This window comes from Macrosteles quadrilineatus, unplaced genomic scaffold (genome assembly GCF_028750875.1).
Source record: "Macrosteles quadrilineatus isolate MER2022 unplaced genomic scaffold, UCM_ALF_1.0 Scaffold_8__2_contigs__length_117827958, whole genome shotgun sequence".
In the NCBI taxonomy this organism is placed as follows: Eukaryota; Metazoa; Arthropoda; class Insecta; order Hemiptera; family Cicadellidae; genus Macrosteles; species Macrosteles quadrilineatus.
Genome location: NW_026542601.1, coordinates 17504341 through 17519192, shown reverse-complemented (window position 1 = coordinate 17519192; position 14852 = coordinate 17504341). Strand labels below are relative to the sequence as shown.

The 14852-nt window shown below is 36.0% G+C and overlaps 1 protein-coding gene across 1 annotated transcript in view; it reads left to right on the top strand.

Annotated features, from left to right (window-relative positions):
- Positions 1–14484, top strand: part of LOC128999981 (protein big brother) — a 46321-nt gene extending 31837 nt beyond the window's left edge. Inside the window, exons 4-7 of the mRNA XM_054426807.1 lie at positions 3869–3985; positions 4214–4333; positions 11029–11115; positions 14098–14484. Coding sequence (XP_054282782.1) covers positions 3869–3985; positions 4214–4333; positions 11029–11115; positions 14098–14139 — 366 coding nt within the window. The 3' untranslated portion in view covers positions 14140–14484. The remainder of the gene's footprint in view (positions 1–3868; positions 3986–4213; positions 4334–11028; positions 11116–14097) is intronic.
- Positions 14485–14852: the final 368 nt, after the last annotated feature.

The window sequence follows — 14852 nt, the reverse complement described above, 5'->3', positions numbered from 1 at the left end:
CCTTTGTTCGCATTATAAATCTATCATATTGGTGTTATTTCTTGTGTCACGACAAACACGATGGTATTTTGAACGAAATTTTTAGCGTCTTATTAACGATGTTAGCATAGGTTTTAAAAATTAACAGCAGCATAAAAACTATTGTGAGTAAAAATTTTAAAATGCATGGAAATGTTAACAATAAACCTACCAATAAGCCATAAAAATTTCAGAAAGATTGGCTCAGTGGTTTGTTTACAATTAATTTTTAAAGTTCAGTGTTAGTGCAGAGTTCCTTAAAAACCGGTACTTTTTAGGATCTTTCAACTATATAAATTTTTCTGGTAAACGGAAAATTTTTAAATTGTTACCACGTAAAATGTATTTAAACAAACTTACATTTAATTTTTGTTTCAACAAAATCTGATAATTCATCTCAGAGATATTTAGGCTCAAACTCGAGTGCACATATTTATTTCCCCGACAATTCACACCACAGTTTTTGCGGCTGTGAAGACCAAGTTATGCTAACAAGCAAAAAGAGGTTGTAAAACATGCCGAACAATGTTTTGTGCTTGCCTGACGTTATAATCGTTGTAATAATTTCTTTGAAACTTCAAACGATTGCAAAAAGCTTAATATTATTATTGCAAGCTTTATATTATCAGCATATGAAAGAAGGATAAGCAAACAGTATACGCTTAGACTTGTATGGATTGTAGTTATGTAACTGTAATACAAATAACATGTTAAAAGTAATGTTTAGAAACATTGGGAGAGTTGTGATAAATATTTTTTCCCGTTTTCTTCTTGAACACAAATCCACACACACTTCCTTTGGGTAGATTCGACTTTTGGCCCTCCTGTCCAGTTCTTTCTCCGTTTTACAATGCCTGCTGACAGACTGATATGGATAGGTGACAAGGGTCTTTTCATTCCTAGATTCACAGCAAAATGTTCAGAATTTGTGATAATACATTTCAGTTTGTTTTACAAATAACTCTCTATCACAAGGCTATCGTGTAAAACAATAGTCAAGGAAATTAGAAAACATTTGGTTATGCATATACAATAGGTAACAACATACGTAATGTATTTTCAGGTAGTAAAAAAATAAAACGTTAAAAATGAAATAATTCATCAAAATTCACCAAATTTCTCAAAAACATTGACTTCATCACAACCACGCATTCAAGTCGTTTTAGAACCATGGAAAGTAAACAATAATTATTATTTTAATGCACCCCACGGAGTTTTAATTTTAACACAGTCCTTCGTTAAAACTATGTCAAAGCAATGTTGATAATATTTCAAAAAATTTAAAAAGGTTTGAAAATAAAACGAAGCCAATAACAATTGTTTTGCTTGATGATTACGGACATTCATTAAACGCTGTCGGTTCAACTAGCTAGAAAGAAATATGGCTTCTGAGACAAGGGGAATATTTTAATCAATAATTGATTAGTACGTTGAAACGAGTGCGTTTGGGTGTAAACAAAAACTGTGAAATTTGTCCATAAGCTTATAAACATCGTATAACTGATCCCTTAATAGCTAGGTTTGTACCAGAGAGCACAGGATTTCTATTCTGTGCTCTCTGGTGTGTACATTATTCTACTTTAGATTCTGCTATAGTATCCGGTATCAAATAAAGTAGTCCAGAGTCTCAACAATAGATCCTTGTATCCGTACCTGCCAAACAACAGATCCTTGCTGTGAAGAAGGACACTTTGTACGTCTTTGTCAGGGATTCTTTTGATATATATCTCGCTGAAAGTGATATAGCAATGACCTCTCTTAGTTGCCTTTGCCTTTGACGACCCCTCGAGGACTGTTTCAGATTTAATCTACAGATTCTTTTTTTCCTCTTCAGGCACACTTTGAACGCCTTTGTCGGCAGTGATGTCCTTTCTTTTTCCTTAGAAATGAATCCTAAAAAGGTCACAGCATCGTTTTAAACGCCTCCGATGGACCTTTTGTTGGTGTAAAAGATCTTTTTTATGTTGATTCTTTCTTTTCGCATTCGCAAATGTTTTGGGATTTTCTCCAGAAATTTAGTTACACGCCAGGTTCATTTAGGGACAACTGGACTGTCAAAAAGACCAAATGTGGACGTGGTAACTGTGTTAATGAGCTGTGTTCTGAACTTTTAACCTACCCACGAAAAAGTGTTAGTATGATCATTGACAATAACCACATTTTTATGCAGCACGAAAAGTGGATGGTACGAATGTTAAGTCAAGAATATTACTCGAGTAACTGATAAGAAAAACAAAGTTCTGGTTCTACTAGAACCATTGGTACAACACAATAAAATACCATAGACACTTACCGTTTTGTATCTTATAAAGTGTGATATGAGAGTAGTGAATATGGTTTGGATGCATTTTCGACTGACAGAAGGTATTTTTGCTTCGATTTTCCGTTAGAAGCACTAGTGTTACACATCACTTGGATTTCTCAACCAAATTTTCTTTTCACACTGTCGACACTAAACTCTAATTTGGACCAGTTAATGTACTTCACGCAACGGCCAGACGCCAAATCCGTGTCGGCTTTGTAAACAGTCGTTTCTATTATTTGTTTAGTTTATCGTCCCTCTGCCTGAAATGTTGTTGGCTCGACTCTTTATTGTGGCTATAACCAGTGCCGGAACAGATACTGATTGATTTATTCACAAAAGTACCGATAATCCTACAAAAGTGTAAATGTTAAACTCGAAATGTATCAATATATAAACTTGAAATTGTATTTGTAATCTATTCTGATGGGTTTACGATCTTTTGGACGCTAACATCCCACTCCGATGGAAGACTTAAAGCCAGTTTACATAAAAATGAACGTAGCTGAATCAATTACAGACGACAGTATGCTGCTTTAAATTATATTTCTGTCTGAATGTGCTTCTCTACCTTCTCCCTCTTATCTAGTTTGTATCGTTGCCTACTCCATACACTGGAGTAAGCTTCTGGGCAATTTACACTCATTGTAACCTAAGAAACACAAATTCACGAGCTGCGTTTTCACAATTTGTCATGCGGCGTTTGCCATGTGACGACTTTATCGCAATCTAAATTTGATGGATATGTGTACAAATCCGAAATTACAATGGATTTCACGCCGATCGAGTTTGAAAGCGGCCCTTGAAAGTGACCCCCTATTTAGTCAATCTCCACAAGAGGGTCTTCTTGAGTAGCAACACCTGGAGGGGGGCTTTGGACCATCCGTCACCGGATATCATTACCCGACAACTGCCGACAATGGCCGAAAACTTCCGACAATAGCCGTCCGGCTTGATATTGTAATAATGCTTATTGTAAACACGGTCGCGCTTCGCTGCTCGTCTGACTTCTGTTGATGTCTGTGTCAAATCGACACTCCTGTCTGGGGGAGACTTTTGTCCTTAGAATTTCCTTACTTCAACCTTCTGTGAAACCGTTTTATTCGGTAGAGACGGAAATTGTATTACATTGGGTTGAGAAAGTCTGATTGGATCAAATAGAGTTTGACGAGTCCATTAGGGCAGGTTTTAAATTATTTGTGCAGTTTTTGCTTCCAACTAGGCCTACTACTTTGTAATTGTTTGCATATTTCATTAATCGAATTACGTTTCAATCCGATACACTTTAATGCAGGTTTCAGGATTGCTCGGAACACCATTTTGTAGCTTTGTTTATTGGTGGCTTACGCATTGAATGTACCATATGTTCCTTGACTGTTTGTGTTTGGAAGTAACATTAGAACTCATTTACGAGAGCGGCCTCTTTGAGTTATCACGTCACTCAAACAAATTGAAGCAATGAGTTGTTAATAAAACCTTCAGCCATTAAAACCGGAATAGCTGTACACTTATATGTTGCGATATTAACAAAAAAATCACCTGTTGCAGGTCCACATCAGGTCCCACTTCATCATGAACGGCGTCTGCGTGCGATGGAGAGGATGGGTCGATCTGGAGAGGCTAGACGGCGTCGGCTGTCTAGAGTTTGACGAAGAAAAGGCAATGGTAAGTAAAACGCATTGATTTATTACTTACAATTGACTCAACCAATTTATATTCCAACAATTTAGACAGTCGGAAATGTAGTTTTCATTGCTCTTCGCGAGTCATGATTGCAGTCTAATCAAAATTTCATGAAATTTCAAAGCAACGAACATTTTAAGAGACACTTCTGCTTGATATACTTTGATTTTATAGTTTACACTCCACCTAACGTCATTTGTTGTTCCACAGTACGAAGACTCGTTGTTGAGGGAACAGATCGAGCGATACAACTCCAGATTAAGAGAATTCGAGGAGAAGCAAAGACAGTACAGAGGTCAGCAGGACCGAGCACCAGATCAAGACCTAGAGGTAAAATCCTTAGATTGGTTGAACTGTCATAATGTTTCCATCTACTAATCATTGCGTCTCATTAGAATCATGGGAAATTTCGTATAGGCCTAAATTCCAACTTTCAATATTGCAAAACATCTGGTGTATCTTGAGGATAAAATTTTAAATCAACCGTTTGATATAACAAATAATGTTTTCCTTGTTCTTTGGGTTGGTTTTCAGGAAATGCCGTAGTTTGACTTTTCTTCTCATGTCACTCCGATTCCCTGTGATTAGAAAATTGATCGTGACCTTTTAGCGTTTCAATAGATCATTTGAACATACACACCGCAAATAAGCAGAACCTTTCATATAGCATTTCCAACCCTAATTAAAACTAACTTTGAAAAATTTGCAATTTCAAGACACAAAACGCCCATAAACTATTTGTTACGCACTAAAATCGTTTCTTTCAAACAATCTATCCTGACAAGCTCTCTCAGCGGAGCAGCCCTTCCCAGATTAGATTCTTTGAATTGATAATTGTGCCTAATCCGTTGATAAACATTGAGAGCCGGATGCAGTGGCAGGCCCCGCGGCTCGGAAGGGTTGGGGGCGTTAGACTGTGCAGAGCTAGATCAACCCCCACCACCTGCACCCTGTCTGCAAACACGTCAATCATAATCCTTCCCGCCGGATTGTTACTTACAAGATTATTGTAGGGGTAACTTCTCGGATATCATAATCTGCTCAAACAAACTTTGCTTTGAAAACTGTTTGGGGGTGAGGATGGGCCTCCTTGATACACCGTAAATATGTCAATCAATGTGTTTTTTGATGAAAATAATTTTAAGGCCTTTTGTAAACATTTTATATCAAAAGGATATATATAAGTATCAAGACTGGTTTTTTAAGACTTATTGTAGCCAAAAATGCTTTTGGTTTTGTAAGTGGTGTAGGTAATGGCATTTCATATAGCCTTTTGTGTTGATATTAATTTGTCAACAATTTCATGAATATTTTGATAACCACTGGTTGGATTTTGAATTTCATTTTTACGTTCCACATGGTAGGAAAAAACACCTCACGATAACTTAAACTACATTTTGACATTTAAATGAGTTGTTTAATAAGTTTTGTTTTAATTTCTTGTTATTGCATTTTGTGCAAAATGCATTAGGTTGTAATTGCTAACAAACTTTAAGGTTCTCGACTAAACAAACCGTGTGCTAAAAATCCTTTCTTCCTTGACACTTTCAATCTGATCTCAACGCTTAAGTTCACCTTGACTGAAACCTCCGGATCAAGCTAATCCAATTCCTTTTCACGCCCGCTGCCTTTTCACTCTCCACAGTCACAGTAACATCTCAGTCAAGGGTTGTCTGTTCTAATCCGCTGGAAGGCAGCTGTCCACCGCTTCACTGTTCCAAATGAAGCTCTCCTCACATTCCACCCATTGTGTGCCCCGGGTCGCAAATCACGGTGACACGTTGCCCATTCGCACCCCATTTAACTCTCGCGACAATATTTGTGCTGAACTATCGCAGCGTTACCCCGTGTCACCTTTGTTGCTGGACAACGCTGTGTTGTTGGACGAGGCGTGCTGATGGAAATTAATGGTGGATATGTGATACGCCATTTAGGACTTCAGGGATATAGGCTGTAAATTTCGTGTATGAAAAGACGTTTAGACTATTTGATTTCACAGGGGCTTCCTGAAGGACATTTCGCTGTGCGGTAAATATGAGTTTTACTCCCAGTACTAAAGCATAATTTCATATTGCGTCACGCTTAGATGTTATGATATATAATATTTAAGTAAAAAAATCTGTTTTGTATGTACAGTAAATTATTTTCACTTGCATAGTCTAACATAGCCGAAAACAATCGTATATCTATTCCTGTTTGTCTGGGTGATGGCAGAGACCAAAATGGTAATTTACGCTGCCAGCTCTTGGAAAATTAGAGAGCCAAGATAACTCGTAACATCAATAGATGTTCTTTATTCACTAAATTCTCTAAATATTACACCATTTCTTCATTAAGAGTCTTCCGTAGTGGAAGCCATGTTGGATTTCTTCCCCATAAGAACAATGTTAAACATTACATCATTTGTGGACACGTAACGGCATTATTTGTTAAGATATAGCTTTGCAATTTATAATTTGTATTTTGAACATAATAGACTCGTGACTGAGGTTTTTGAATTTCGAAAATCCATTTTCATTTCCTTTCAATAATTAGCTTAATTTTAAGCTAATTAATAATCAATTATTCATTATAAAAATTAAAAATTGTGAAATAAAAAACGTCAATCTCTAGAGGACCGCAATTCCTTAAATTTAACTCCTTATCCATAATTATATGACAATTTGCTGATGAGATATTTGGACCCAAAGTTAACATTGTTCTTATGGGGAAGAAATCCAACATGGCTTCCACTACGGAAGACTCTTAAGGAACATTCTACCTCAAGGTCACAGACATGAAGTGTTGCACAAATTTAACATCGAAACCTCTCAACTAGTTTTAGCAGGCAACGATTACATAATCAGAAAACTCAGTCCAAAATTATGCAAAGCCTTTAAGTGTCACAATCAAAGGTTCTTCTTTTTATCCCTTGCCGGAAGCCATTATCACCCATCTCGCAATGAAGATTTGATTTATCCATTTCTTTCCGAATAGAGTAAATACAACCGGAGAGACGGGAGCCGGACAAAAGTCTTTTCATCAGTCGTAAACCCGGACGTGATATATCGATCCAGGACGTCTCAATCCCAATCGCTGCTATAAATCCACCTGCCACTGCTTTGTAGGCTTCTCGCGACATTGTCCTCTCCAGATCGTGATCTATGCCGTGTCATCCCCGCGTTCCTGGAAGTAAGCACCTGTAGTCCGTGGGAATCCGCCCCCGTGGCTACTGTCCTGTGTCCACTCCGCATTAACGGCTTAGGCGGACGATTGCATCACTGATAGCTTTGTGCACATTCCTCTGTAAAGTGAGCTCTTTTGCTCCTTTCAAGTTGCAAAACGACCGCTCGCTTGACGAGTGTTTTCACTGTTAAGTGATCAAGGGAAACAGCTTAGTGTGTGAAGAAGTAGTGAATACTGAAGAGATGGCCTACGTTTTGTTTAGAGAGACCAAAGAGAAAGTAAAATTGATATTCCATTCAGGGAACTTATAAAAAGCTCTAATGCACCCAGTCAGCCCAGTTTGATTATGCGCTGACAAACTAGAAGACAGAAACATACGCACCAACACGGATAACACGTTTAGCGCATAATTAATGATCCGTCGCGCAAGGGTGCAAGGGTGGCAGGCCGTAACATCGCATACACGGCCTGCTTGATATGCGCGTTGCGTGACGATCAAAACGGCGACGTAATCACGAAGGCAGGTGCTTCCTTGCGATTGTTGCGATCACTGCCACCCCTATCGCAATCGCACTTGTTTTCCATTTAGGAGGCTTTGCCGAATGAACCCTCCCCCTCTAATCTACGCGTATTTTCTTAATTAAATTCCGGATAAAGGATTTGCCCTTTGTCGGGATGGCGATCGATACGCAGATTTGACCCGGGTTCGCATATTTAGAGCGCTTTGTCAAGCTGATATTTGAATATGTTCTCTGCTAAATTAATTGCCCTTGGCCCTCGATATGGCTTAGCGCTGAAATGCTGCAACATAACTCACTCCGATTATCAATTTGACTAAACTCCCCTCACCCCTTACTCTGATAGTGTGGTTAAATAGGAGGTAAACTGGCTTGGGGGCGATAGTTATTTGGATCAGCAAAATCTACTTATCTAAATTACATAAGGTATTTTACAAATAATATGGATGGTGACTACACTATGGATTCAAAATCCCCTGGAATATATTTTACTATGTTAATAATGATATTTTTGAAACTTAGTTAGTTATTTGTTTTCATCCCAAACTCACAACAAACGGTGGTAGAAGACCTCGATAAAGTTCCAACAAAAATCAAACAACACATTTTCTGAAGACAAAAAATCTACTATTTATTCACCAGAGGTAGGATGTCCTTCACATCGCTTCTTTACAGCTATACAATATCATAGTACAGAATGAATTGCTGATCTCGATGTATCAGAAGTGTACAATCCCCGTGATCGTCTCCCCAAGCTAATTCCAACACCCCTGCAAGTTTCTCCCCCACTTGTGATAAAGAACCCTCCTATCCCTCTTTAATGGTACAAAAGGACTTCACAATTGTTCGTTTTCTTTTTCTTTAGATCCTTATAGATGATGTACTTCTTTGATGACTTACATGCTACTATGACAATTGATTGGATAGACTAACACAACAAGCCATCGGTTATGTTGTACTTTATCCCACAAATTTCATCAAGCTTAAAATTTATGCTTGATTAAATTATTTTATTGAATGTCTGATTGTTTACGACATTAGATTGTTGTAAATCCAACTGTAAAAATATTTTCTGGATTTCGAAACAAAAAAGGAGTTAAAAACATATGAAAAATAGATCTAATTTGTCAAGGGTTCGTAGAAAGCCACAAATGTTACTCTAAAAGTTTGTCGAACCTATTCTCGCCAATCAAGGCACCTAACCGTGACAAGCCGTATCCCGGGGCGCGGGAGGGTTTAGTATAATGATTATTTAGACTGGTAATCAACGGATGATCGGATTTTCGCTTTGAAGATCAACAAGGTGCCCGGGGCAGGTAGGTGGAGGGTGATACCTCGTCTAATGTACGGCAAACAACTACTGAGGATAATCCTGACAAAAACCGTGGGAGAGAGTCCATCCTGCGCGGAGCAGGCGCAGGCGGTGGGATCCTCGAGAAGTAATCAAATTCGTAATTTACCTACTGAGCTATCTTCTGTTTGATGAGTACTCTCTGTGTACTCAACGTTAATTTAATTCATATTTTCACGATTCTCATCAAAATTATGATATGGACTTTTAAAAAACAAATATGTATTTTTCCCGGATGTGGTGAATATTAAGAATAAGATTTCATAGCTTTTCTGATTGATGAGAAGCTTATCAGTGTCTTATTTGTACAGAACGTTAGTTTAGTTAAAACGTTAATAATTCTCATTAAAATTAAGATCGTGACAATTGTTTTACTTTTTGAATGTGGCAAATAAACGCTAAATCAAGTGCTAAATATGTAAGATTTAATCTTAAAAATAACATTATTGTTATTTTCAGTAATTTTTGTTATTTTCTGATTATTTAAAAAGAACAAGGTAATGTGCATACCATACTGTATATTTTACACTTTAATAAAGTCAGTGACCCTGTCTCAATACATCTCTGATCTCTTCGCGCTCTTATTATTTTGTCAAATTATCTAATCCTATAGTAAACCAATAAAGAAAACCAGCCAAAGCATCAAGAATCAATTTCAATCGATCACATTATCACTTTGTCAATGTTTTTTACTCCAAACAATAAGCCGACAATCCCTGGACGCAATCTTCTTTAATGTAATTCACCCGTCGGGCAGTGAAAACAGCAGTTTTAATAATGTATACAACACATTAGAAAACATAAGGGTGACAAGGACGTTTGGAGCGCCCCGTAGTGGAGCATTGTTGATGCAAACTCGCAGCACGGGCGGCGTGGACTCCCTGCTGCCCCCAAAAACAATCCCGGGAGTAATTTGGGCCCCGGGGCTAAAAATGTCAATATGTCAATCGCCCCCGGGAGGCCTCGCCATTTTGGACGCCTCCGACAGTTCTAAATGTCTTCATTACTCACTGGTCCTAATGGTCGGTATTTGTGGAATTAAAAAGGTGGATGAAATGAAAGGAATTGTGGGTGTTTTAGGTTTCTTACGTTCAGCAGAATTTTAGTCCAAATCCATATAGATTTAACTGGTGTAGATCTCACAAAACTTACTCCAATACCATGCAGATTATAATTTTCTTATAGCTGTAACTTACAAATATGCAAGTTTGCATGAAGAATTATTTCATCGCATGTCTTATGATGGGTCTGCAATGAAACGCGTCTTGCTACAAAGTCCTGTTTAAGCTATATAAAAAATGTGGTGGGGGACATGCAAGTCACACTCTTATCATTTTTGATCTATGGTCTACAGAACTACATTAATAAAATAATAATAGTAAATAATAATATTACACAACCACTCTCTCTTTTATTGACTTGAAGTTCTGAGATTCGTCTTTTTTAGTCCCAATCTCATTTTGACTTCGTTTTGACCATATTCATCTACAAGTGACAAAATCTCCGAATCAATCATGGCTTCCCTCTCCAGTCTCTCAACTTCTTATAAAAATTGTACACTATTATTTGTTTACCACACTCGATCCTACTTTTGCTTATACAATGTTCTTTCTATCATTGCACATAAGGCTGTCTCATTTGAACTGTTTGATGTGCTTGTGCAAACAATATACATTTAATACACCAATTACTTTTTTCCAATTCCACGATTTTATTTTGCGACAGTTTGCTGTTTATCTCCATTATCCTCTTCACTGGTCCTTTTATACATTTTTCTGTCCCAATTCTCCTATCATATTCCCTACTCTCTTCATTACTGCCCTGACCTACATCGCAGACCTTGTTTTTTCCTGTAACATCCTCCATTAATTATTCCCTATTAAACCTTATATAATTCCATTACTTATCCCAAAGTTCCACTGCCACCTCTCGGTTCTCCCACCTTCCTGCTCTAGCAACGTCCCCGACTGACTCCTGGTTTTCTGTTGCAGCTCCGCATGGGTGGAGGTCTTCAGCAGCCCACGCACCACCAAGGACGTTGTCACGGGGCTCCGCCAAGGGTCGGCCTTAGCTTACAAGTAGGACTAACACCCCCGTAGACCTCCCCTCCCAACGTCTTGTACATATCGTTACGTTCAGTTTTGTTATGTAAATGCAACGCTTTTGTTTAAGATTTTATTTTAGTTTTACGTTCTGTCCCACTTGTCTGTTGTGGAAAACGCTTGAATATTTGGTGTTTTGGAAAAAGGATTGAAAAAGATTATCTTAAAAATCTCAAGATTTGTTTGTGAATGAATGTAGTATTAAAAGTTAAAATACAAACTATGAATGTGCAAAATATTTAGGTCTTATAGAAAATTTTGTTTAAAAAGAGTTAGTTTACGTCACAGAAATCATTAACAAGTGAAATGTGATCATAGTTCTTGAAGCATGTACGTTAATTTTAACTCCCGGTTTTTTCTTATATTTTTAGTATTCACTGTCATGTATGAACCATTTTAGCATGAAAATATTATTTTTATTTTTACATACAAATCTTGGAAATCTTACAAACAATTTCGTGATTTTATTTTATAAACTTTTGTTTTGTATGTCACCCTAATGCTTATTTAAAAGTTTAAACTTTATAATGTAATCTCTTAGTGCATTTCAACACTGAACATGTTAGTAACTGTATAAATTATTACTTGAACGTTTATTACCTTTACGTTCCCAGACTAGCATTGATCTCGACCCATTATTCATCCTATGAATAGTAGACATTTACAAATAGCCCTGGCAGTCCGGTTGTTGGCAGATGTGTATTATTTATATCAGGGCGTGAAGGACATTAGTCAAAGGGCTGTGTCCAGCTAAATGACCTTTGCCCTTGTAATGGCCCTACGCCCTTCCCTTGTCGCTGCCATTGTTTTAAAGGGACGCGGACACGTAAAAACCAGTCGTTAGTTTGTTAAATGACTGTTTTGTTCCTTTGTGCTGGTTGTTTTGGCCTGAATAATTAGATAATTATTTCGACCCTTGCACAAGGGTTAAATACGTTGTAAGGAAGTTTTAATAGGGTGAAAATCACCGGTCTTAGGATTCAAATCTTTTGTCTAAATACTGTAGTCTATTAATTCATGTTGTGCCAAAAACAGTGATGTGAATATAATTTTTGTGCAGTCAATGTGCACATTTGGGATATATTTTTTTCTGAATTTATTCAAGCCCTTAACACTTCTTTTTGTTACTACAGAATTTCTAAACGAACAACCTATATTTTTACAAGTAAAACCACATTTTTTTAATTTAATAAATGGTAAAAACCATTTATTTTATTTTACCAACTACCAAGCTCATTGATCATATTTTCCACCGTCGCGTTGAAATTAAATTATCACATTTAACGAAGAATCAAACAACTGTTCGTATTTCCAAAGTAAACCAAGCTAAGGGACATATAAAGAAACGAGCTGTATTCAGATACGTTTAAAGATCATCAGGATTTACTAAGTCTTTCTGTATTTCGAACTTAGTCAATTTACATTCTCCTTAATATATAGCCACACTTGATGTGTTAAGACGGTGACAATGAATAGTTTCCCTGACAACAATGCCAGCTCATGAAGAGTTTAAACTAATCCTCCAAAGCTGTAGTCCGTGAGTTTGCCCGGACGGGAGGGATCTCTCGTGTGATCAGGCTGGCGTTCTCAGCGTCGATTGCGCTGAGGATTATGGGACGCGCAAGTGTTAGAATTCTCATTGCACTGCCTAAGAGCTCAGTCAACAAAGGGCGTAAATCGGAATTGTAGTGTTTATTCTCTCTTTGTACTGGAAATTATAATTGCTGTGACATTGATTGGTAATTGGATTATGTAGTGTTCAGTGTTGAAGCGATGGTTAAATTATCGGAATTTGGTAGTTTTGGTATTTTAAATATAAATGTTTGATATTATCGTATAAGCCTGTTAATAGATTGACAATCGTGCACTATACTCGAATCTAAAATGTATTATGCTTCAATTTATTACTATTTTTCAGTATTGTTAATAGATTTTTTGTCGAAAATCAAAATTAAAAATGATAAACTGTTAGATTTTATAATATTTAAAAAATCTAAATTTCATCAGTTCAATTTGTAAATATTTCACTCTTATGTTGCATTTTCTTATTTTTATGTATGCATGTAGATAGTTTTATTACAGATTTACCAAAGCATGTATTTAAAATAAAAATATTGTTTATGACTTGTTTGTTTTTATTATTTCCTTTTGTTTTTATTATTGTCCTTTTGTTATCATTTCCTTTAATAATCACAGGGTTTAATAATTCTATGGTATTTTGTAAAAAAAGAAAGCATATCACTTCAATTCTACTTGGTGACCCATTATGTTCAGACAAGTTTAAACTATTTAGCATGTTAACGTTTTCTCTAATATTGATGTAATACAGTGTATATCTTAATTTTTTTTTATTTTTACCATATTTTCTTGAGCAATTTTTTTTTAAAGAAGCATATAATATTTATTTTTGACTCTCGCAATGATCTTTATAGTTTTGATTACGTACGTAACCAGACTTCTCTTATATTTATGCAGAAAATTGTGACTCTGAAAAGAAGTATGTAACTATATAAGCTTATATTCTTATAGCTTATACTTAAAATCAAATTATCTATCCTAGGTTGTTTGTTCTAAATGAAATATCTAACGAAATGTTAAAATTTCGAACTTATTTACTCACATAGTAAACTATTTTTATTTTTTAGGACATTTCGATAAGCCCAGTACAGTATCAATGTAAAAGTATTAAATACGTTATTAGCCTGGTAAAATACGATACATTCAGCGCAAATTCTATGATGTGAGCAGATTTATCAGATAAAACCAAGTTATTAAACTAACCAATGTACTGTAACAGTTACTGCTCTAAGTAAACATAGAATAACAAACTAAACTGTGTGACATCAATAAATGCAACAATGGACATAGTTGACCTTCCATAGCACAGTGAATCAAGATAAAAATAAGTGGAGTGTTACTCTTTGTAACTTATTACTCTTTTATTACTCTTTGTTTTAGGGCCGCAAGAAAACAGAGATGCCTCACGGTCATCACAACTGAACCGCCATTATTTGTGTTTTAGGATAGAATCGATATTTTTTATGTGTCACAACTATTTGTGAACAGACCCCAACATGTGTTTAATGATAAATAACCTCTCAGTGTCACATTCATTTTTATGTTAGGTGATGTTAGATTTCAATAGTCTCGATGAAACTTGGTGTTAATGAGTTGTCAATAGTGTATAAAACAAAAGGTATGTTAAAATCTTGATTTACGTTTTTTTTCAATTTCTGTAAATGTAATCAAATGCAATTGTTTGTTGACAACTTACTGGTTAAATACTAATCAAAAACAATTTTTTACTGTAGTTCAGTATCTCTTATAAACGTTATTGATTTAAAGGGTCTAAAATGTTTTACATCTACCACTTTAGTTTATTGTACATAATTTATTATGGCCTTTCTTCGTTTTCATTTTACAAGAAAGTTTTCGATTAAATATTTGTATTATGTTATTAAAATAAATCTTTATTTTAAGTCTTGGTATTTTCAAAGCTAAGCCCTGTTCCCTCCAGCACTTTGCAAGATTTAAAATTTCTACATTCATATTGAATGCTCCAAAACCTGCTCTACATTCTGTAATGATTTTTGTATAATTCATATCGTTCATCAAAAATCGTATAAATAAGTATATTTACTTTAAACACAGGTTTATAAGTAATTTTCTAAAGATGGTAATTTCAGTGTTGAAATTAGACTTGATCATTGACA